The 8,751-nt window shown below is 31.4% G+C and overlaps 2 protein-coding genes across 2 annotated transcripts; one reads left to right on the top strand and one right to left on the bottom strand.

Annotated features, from left to right (window-relative positions):
- Positions 1,364–5,360, top strand: LOC107642508 (protein RKD5). The gene is made up of 5 exons (XM_021122843.1): positions 1,364–1,531; positions 1,718–1,988; positions 2,726–2,973; positions 3,178–3,392; positions 5,048–5,360. Exons 1-5 carry the CDS (start codon positions 1,480–1,482, stop codon positions 5,249–5,251), a joined length of 990 nt encoding a protein of 329 aa, XP_020978502.1. The 5' UTR covers positions 1,364–1,479; the 3' UTR covers positions 5,252–5,360.
- Positions 6,790–7,416, bottom strand: LOC107639972 (uncharacterized mitochondrial protein AtMg00810-like). The gene has a single exon (XM_016343526.1). The coding sequence runs from the start codon at positions 7,414–7,416 to the stop codon at positions 6,790–6,792; it is 627 nt and encodes a 208-aa protein (XP_016199012.1).

Here is an 8,751-nt window from a genome sequence, read left to right on the forward strand (position 1 = left end):
AATTATATAAGTTCATTTTAGATAAATATTTTTTTTTATAATTAACATTTTATAATGGTATTTAAAGGTCGCACATGAATTAAATTTACAAAGAGCAAAGGTACTTATTATTGGTATTTAGAAGAAAGGTTTGTAAAATGTCATGGTTACATGTTTCAACCGTAGTTAACTTTGGTTATTTGAATAAGAAATTCAAATTAGATACAGCATCAGCTTACACTACTACTCTCGTGGCCTGGCCTGGTGGGCTTCACAATGAAGCCAAAAACTTACGCATTGACATTGTTAATTTCAATTGATCAATTATGTCAATACATTAATATAATTACATGAAAAAAAGTAATATTGATAACTTGTTTGTACCATGAATATGGTGTTTTACTTTTTATCAGAGGAATATTTGATAATTTTTCATTAGTATGTTCTGTTATATACCAATTTAACATGGGGTATTTAATATTAGGTCATTTTTTCCAAGAGTATTTAATATAAAATCTTTACTAGTTTCTTTCATTACACCTCCAGTCCTCCACTACTTTGGAAAAGGAAACATCCTTTTATGTCAAACACGAATGCAAAGAGAAAGATAAGGTAGATGTTATAATACTCTAACAGATTGACGAATCAGTAGTCTATACATTTTTTAATTATTTGGTGGATCAGTACTCTATATATTTTTTATACTAGTTTTAAAATTAATTCCAAAAAAATATTTTGTTTTTTTAGTTTTTTATTTTTGTTTTTGTCATAATTTTAAACAATTTAATATTAATCCAAAAATAAAATAAATTCAAATTAAAAAATAAAATTTTAATGTTTCTTTCTTTTTTTTCTTTTTAGTTAATTGTTTTTGCATAAAAGATTCTCTAAGGCAAAACTGAATGGCTCCATAGTTATTTAAGAAACTCATGTGGTTTTAATAAGTTGCGTTACTCAATTCAATAGTATTACTCTCTTTCATTCTTTTTGCTCCCTCTACGCAATAATAACTATTTGATTCGCTAACAATTTTTAAGTTACATTTAAATAAAGGAGTATTTTCTAACGAGCAACATTCTCTTTAATTTTTAATTATTTTTTTATGAATTTATTTTTATATAACTAACAATTTTTTTTCAAAACTATTTAGTTGTATAAAATTATTTTATTTAAACATACATGCTTATATACAGGAATAGAAACATATGATTAATAATGATGAATGGCCTTGATTCACAGTAAAAAAAAGTGCGTTGAAGACTTGCAGATCAAGCTTCATTCATCATTTAAAAAAAAATGAAAAAAAAATGAAAGTTAAAAGAAAAACAAAAACACGTTCTATTTTGGCTTTGACATGATTCCGAACTGATCCGAAACCAACTAAGAAAAGCGGAGAGTCATGCAAATTTAACACTTTAAAAGCGGCTTCCTTTCCCTCATTTCCTTCTCTTCTCTCTTTCTTTCTTTCTCTCTCTTAGTCATGCTGCTGTCTTCTTCAGCATGGATTCCTCACTCAGCATCCTCTTAGTCTTCAACAACACCATCCAACCAGGTACTCAACCCTCAAACTTCAAACCCCACCATACCCATGCATTTCATCACTCAAATTACATAACTTTCACATTTCTCCATTCAAAAAACTGTGATTTCTTCTGGTGGGGTGGTGCCAAACGTTGCAAATTTTCAATTTTTATCTTGTTTTTGTTGTTTTATTTTGTTGGGGTGTGTGCATTTGCAGAGTTGTTCAGGAGCGTGCATGTGTATTGCAGAGAATTATTGGATGGGGACGAAAGGGAGGAAGAAGAAGTGGTAGTTGAGAGGGAGTTTGTGTTATCTGAGAGTGGCTTCTACGTGGAAATGAAGTGCACTCCAATTCTCACATCACTCAAGCTTTGTGTTGATGATGTTTGTGAAGGTTACAAGAATGGTGTGTGGCTTTGTGTCTTTGCGTTTCATGCTGATCACACGCCTCAATTCACACACATTCCTTCAATTTTGTTGTTCGCCAGGTAGTGCCTATTTGCTGTTTGATATAATTTCTCTTTGAATTATGTGATCATGATTTCCCCATTTTCAGAATTTTGAATTGGTCCATTTGATTGAACAGTTATTCTCTGTGTTTTGTGTTTTCCCTTCCCACTGTACACCTAAATTGATCAATCTACTGGGAATCAAATGGACCAACCTAGTGTTTGTAGAAAAAGGTCATTTAGAGAAGCCAATTGTTGTAACATTGGAAAATTAAATCAGGGTGAATGCTGCATAAATGTTTAACAAAGCTTTTAGTTGTACTTTGCAAGTTGTAATTGAATGTGGATCTCCCCTGTTTTCTTCCTTTGAGAAAATAGAGAGTTCTTTTATGAGAGTGAAACAATGTTTCGGTGCGAAACTGGTTGACCCTTATAAACTGTTTCTTTCTATCTTTGTAACAGCAATATCTACCAGCTGATCCACATTTGTTTATCCAGTCTAGTTTATTGCAGTGGATAACTGTACACTGTAGTATAGTGGACTGAAAGTGGAGTAGGTGTATATTCCTTTATTTATATTCTTTTATTTTCTTAGTCCTGAATATGTTTCTTGATTTATTGTTTATCCTGGGAAATAAGTAATGGCTACTCAGACTGAACACATTTGGTTGAAGCAACATATTTTTCATGTTATATGAAAATGTGAGTAGGTCTAGTAATCTTATATCATATTCTAACTCTCTATTATCATAACTTAATTTTATTTATCCTTTCAGAAACTCAAAACTCAAGGCAATTCCCAACTTGCTTAATGATCTCCAGATTATATACAAGCTGGAATTGAAAGCAGAAGTCAAAGATGATCTGCCAGATTCTTCAAAGGAAGAATCACAGGGAAATAGCGATGGTCACCAATCACCACAGAAAGTCTTGCCAGTATTTAATCAGGATCTAAATTGCCTTCCTTTGGATGAAGACACAACTGAGTTGATCGACAAGAAGACAAATGTTGAAAGCTTACCAGGTTCAGAGTCGGTCTTCTCTTAATCCAATAGTAATAGACATAATTGTCTAGCGCAGTTCACTCGATATGGATAAAATTATAGTGCAGTAGATATGTTAGCCAGATGATCTCTGCTTGCCCAGCCTATGCTAAATCCTCCGTCTCATTTCTAAAGATTCCAATTGTAGAGTTAATCATCTCATTTGATTAGATGAATGGTTGCAGGTTTTGGAGCAAAGAAAAGGAGGGCGCAAAGCGACCACATAGCGAAAATTGCTTTACCAGATTTGGTCAAGTACTTTGATGTGCCAATTGTAGAAGCGTCAAGAAATCTGAATATTGGGCTTACAGTTCTCAAGAGAAAGTGCAGAGAATTTGGTATTCCCCGCTGGCCACATAGGAAGATAAAATCACTTGACAATCTCATTCATGATCTTGAGGTCCTTCTTTCTTCCTCTTATTTTATTATGAAGATCTTACTATTCTTAATGTCAAGCTATTTGTATACAAATTTCTGGATGACTTTTATCCATTTACCTACCTCTTAAAGATCACATATTTGAACAGAAATCAAACATTTATGTGCATCTACCTAACATATCTCTTGAACTAATAATATTGCTAGAAACGTAATGATGAAATGAATGGTAAAATTGTTTTTTAAGGTAGAATGGTTGAAAACTTTTATTGCTTTGTATCTTTCGCTTAAGTATTATTCATAATAGACTGATAGTTTAAAGTTCTTTAAAATCTGGCTAGTGTGCATGGTGTAAGTTTTACATTTTTAAGACATGAAGACTCTCTGCATTTTTTCTTATAGAACATTTGATGGAGGTATCAAGTACGTTGAAGTGCACTTCGAATCATCATAAGTCGGCTTGTAATCCTTGCTTAGTTTATATTTTGCGAATATTGTTAATTTTATGGTCTTGTTCTGGTGTTCATAAAGGTCTAATTTGTTGCAATCCAGTTTTCTAAAATCTTGAAATAAGAAAAAGTAAAATGATTATGGAAGAGAAGAGGAATTGGGTTATGTGGTTTTATCCTGTGAGCTACAACACTTGATAAGCATAAATAACGACATGAATTTGGAAGAAGATGGAGATGATCATTTAGCGTGCCCTATATTTTGCTGAATAATTCAATATTTTCTGTTCTTTTGTATACATTCTTTAAAATTGATTTGAAATTTAGACATGATAATATAGTATTTGAAGTTTTCTTAGATCGTTAACGTTTGACTTCAATGCATAACTTAAAAGTTGGAGATGAAAATGTCACACTAGATGATTTGGTTATATCTTGTGAAGAAGGTCTATAGAAGACTTAATGAGGAAAATAGATTAGATATAAGGGAGACAAAGAACACTAGAAAAAGCTAAGCACTACAAGGTTAATGATTTGATGCTAAGGCAATATTAATCTGTGTTACGGCCCAATTTGGTAAAGCTTTTTGGAGATGTGCAAACTGCAAAGCACAAGTACTCCACCTTGTGTTTGGTAAATAAAAAAAATCATGTGCTTCTGTTTTTAGTTTTGTAAAGTTATGGGTGCTTTAAAAGCACCAATGACAGATAATTTTCAAAGCTAGTTTGTGCTTTTCAAAGTTAACAAGTCTAATATGACCTTATGTATTAATAAATATCTACATTTATGTCTATGAAACTCATTTTAAATGTTAAAAGTAATTTTACCAAATGCATTTTTTTGTAGCTTATGCATATTAAAAGTTACTTTTATTTTGATTTACCAAACATAGCTAATACAAATCTTGAAAAGTTAAAAGTTTTATCAAATCGAGCCGTAACTGACTCATCTAGACATCTATTGGACAAGACTTGGTTGTTATAGTTTGTTCATAGATTTTCTTTTTCCTGTGTTGTTTTTTCCCCTATATTTGAAGGCTTTTTAGTGTGGTTTATTATGATCTTTGCCTCATGCGGCGTTTAGTTATTTACTTTTTTATGCTTCAACTGCGTTTTGAATAAGTGGTCCCTGAGTAAAATCTTTTGGACAGCCTTGTACTCCCTACAAAGTTAAAATTTGGAGTCCACACTGCGGAACATTCCGTAACTTATACAGAGGTTTTGTGCAGGAAGAGGCGAAACACCAAGAACCAAAGGACAAGGTGGCAGCGATGGCGATGGTGAGGAGGCAAAGGATGTTGGAATGCGAAAAGGAAAACATGGAGAAGAAGCCCTTCATGGACATACAAACTGAGACCAAGAGATTCAGGCAAGATGTGTTCAAGAGAAGGCACAGAGCTAGAGCTGTTGAAAAACAAAGTTCTGCAGTTTAAAGCACTTGGCACTTTTTTCAAAAGAGTAAAAAAGAGACAAACAAAATCATAGTTTGCAGTAGCAGATTTATAGTTTAATACTGATCTGAAACCTATACTGTTTTCTGCTTCTTATGGCCAATTTGGCCCCTTTTTATTTTATTTTTACATATATATGAATTTTAATTTCAATATCTCCTGAAGGCAGTCTATAATATATCCCTGGAGCTCAATGTTCCTATCTTCTATATAATACAGTATGAGGCTTAAACTTCTCTCTCTCAGACTTTAATTTTGAAGATGTTTCTTATTTGTATTATTTCTGAATTTATTTTTTGATGTATTATTGGTGTATATTGTATAGTAATTTTATATGTATATCTAATTACATAATGTCACATCAAATATAATTATATTATCAGTATCAAAATTAAACTTACCTTTGGAGTAGAGTGATATATTAGAAGTTTCGTCATCACTGCTATATGTATGTAATAGCAAGCAAGATTCCTCGTTCATCTTAAATTTTAAGATGATACATATACATTGTCACACGTGCTATGCTACCTTTATTGCTTGTGCCTTTTTTCCTATAAAGTAGAAAAGAAAAAGGAAGCCATAAAAAATATACAAAAAATTTAGATGTTGAAAAAAATGTTCTTAAGAAAATTAAATCAACAAAAACACCCTTAAATGATTATATTATACGAATAATTTTTACAGGAAATCATATCAAACTTTTTTTGGTATCACGATAATAACTATGAATAGTCATCTGGTAAAAGGTAGAAGAATGCGACCTATTATGGGACATATAATACATTACAGATATATGATTATTACGCTTCAATCGGGTCTCAATTGCGTAAAGCGCACTGTAACAACGAAACCGGAGAATATACAGAAAAGACGGTTCTATTTCTATTCTATTAGTATTAGTTTAGTATTAAATTAGTATTAATTAATGTAGTACACATGTCCAAGCTTATCAAAAACAAAAAAAAAATGTACTTTTTAATTATTTTTATCGCGTTTATAAATTTCTAAAGCGTTTTTATAGTTTTAATCTTTTAAAAATATTTCTAAATCTTTTAAGATCATTTTTAGTAGTTACTCAATAAAAATATATTTTGACTTTAATTCTTTCATATTCATTTATAAATTAAATATCGATGTGGGTGGACCAGTGTGTGAAAGAAATTGTTGTGTCTTTTTCAGCGAAGTGCTAAACAACTAAGTAAGTATTGTGTTAAGGTTTTAGTCAAGTCACGGCGATTATTTGCTTGGATTGAATTTGTTCTTCAAATATAGAAAATACAACAAAGAAATATATGAATAAACATGTTCCTTTCACGTGCTCATAATTAATATCGTTTCATTTGTGTACCTCATTTTCTCTCAAAATCACATACTTAATTGGTATCTTATTCTCTTAAGTATTTATTAGTTGGATAATTGATTCTTCCTTTAGATACGTATCCAAAATAATTTAATTTGTTGAAAAACAAAGCTTATCCATTTTGCATTTTTTTTAAAAGTTCAAATACTATTAGTCATTGCTATTTATTGTAGTCCCTCCCCTCCGTGTCAGGACATCCGGCCCAATCAGAGTCACTGAAGCCGAGAAGCTGAATTTCTGATTCCCTTGGAAAGAAAAGTCCTTTGCCGGGACTAGTTTTCAGATATCGTAACACATGCTTGGCAGCTTGAAGATGAGATTCAGTAGGAGATGCCATGAATTGACTTAATTGTTGAGTAGCATACATGATGTCCGGTCGAGTAGTGGTGAGATAGATAAGACGGCCAACCAAACGACGATATACAAAAGGGTCGGATAGCAAGGGACTTTGGTCTTGATGTAGTCTTGTGGTACTATCCATTGGAACAGAGGCAGGTTTAGCACCTAATAAACCAGAATCCTCCAAAAGATCAAGACAATATTTTCTCTGAGATAAGCAAATTCCCTTCTCTGATTGAGCAACTTCAATACCCAAAAAATATTTTAATGGGCCCAAGTCTTTAATTCGGAAGTGTTGGTGTAAAATAGACTTGATGGCAGGAAGTTCAGAAATAGAATTACCAGTGAGAACAATGTCGTCAACATAGACTAAAAGGATAGAAATTTGATCACCAATGAATTTGACAAATAAACTATAATCAGAGCTCCTCTTGAGCTCTGCTGACATCCATGGATCAAGGAGAAAGGGCACACCAGCAACTTCATCCGGAGTCTCTTTTGGACCTTTCGTCAGCCCAACACTTTTCTTTCATGGCACTTCCTTTCAATGAAGAAGCTCGTCCTTCAAACCAACTTGAGCTTCTGCCAAGTCCAACTACTCATTATCTTTGTTCACACTTCTATATTAGCCCATGACAACAATAAAGAAGTCTTGTGGCCCACAAATTCAGCCCAACAGAATACACAAATTAAATTATAATTTAGTCTTTATTATCTTATCTTTATCTTATCTTTAATTGTTCTTATCTTATCTTTATTTGCTTTTATCTTTCATAGGACAATACTCTATATATATTTAATTTTACTCTCATAGTTTACAATACACTTCAGTACAATTCAATCAATAAAATTTCTTCATCTTTTATTTTCTTATTCTTTCAATAACCTCCCCTAAAATAATAAATTTAGGATATAAAAAGGAGTTACAAATAAAATTATTAATAGCACAGTAAATAAATAATCACAAATATCCAATTCAATTTTGGAATTTCTTGGATGTGTTTTTTCTTGGTCACCATATATATGATGTTACTTTCATGGTTCACTATTATAGTAGTATTAGGAAGGAAGCATTCTGGAAATTAGAACGAAGGGTATAATAATAATAATAATAATAAAAATTGGACCAAACCCTAAAACGCGGTGCTGACTATAATTATATATTGTAGTATGAATGCTGAAACTTCGTCGCTATTGTCATAAATAAATAATAATAATAGAGCCCTAATTAGGATAAATAAAGTATTTTTTGTACTATATGAGCATATGCTTGTCAAAGCTACACTATTTAATTATTTATATTTGTCTCTTTTAAACATAAAATAGACTTTGAATATTTTTGTGTGGTCCTGTCTCCTTTTGCATAAACTTTTATGCAATAGAACATCAATAATTCTGTAGAGTGTGAAGGGACACGTGTATATTTTTTAGAGAGTTGATAATTGAAATAGTCTTTAAAATTTTTTTTATATACAAATTCTTCAATTATGTGCCAATCTATGTAACAAATATAAATGTGACCTATATATAAAAAGGCATTCTAAAAATAATATTAGTGCCTATAAAAAGTTAAATTGTCTACAATTCCAGAGTAGAATATGGCATGGCGGAAAAATTAATAAAATGTTATCATGTATATAAAATCTTGAGTCAACAAATACTTGAACCCAATACCGAATATTTGCAGCGTATTCATAAATATGATCACCTGCTGATGCTAAACTATAATTTCAAGTCCAATTAAATGAATTATATTATTACTAATATTTTGGTATCATTGAAA

The sequence above is a fragment of the Arachis ipaensis genome, chromosome B05 (genome assembly GCF_000816755.2).
Source record: "Arachis ipaensis cultivar K30076 chromosome B05, Araip1.1, whole genome shotgun sequence".
NCBI classification, from domain to species: domain Eukaryota; kingdom Viridiplantae; phylum Streptophyta; class Magnoliopsida; order Fabales; family Fabaceae; genus Arachis; species Arachis ipaensis.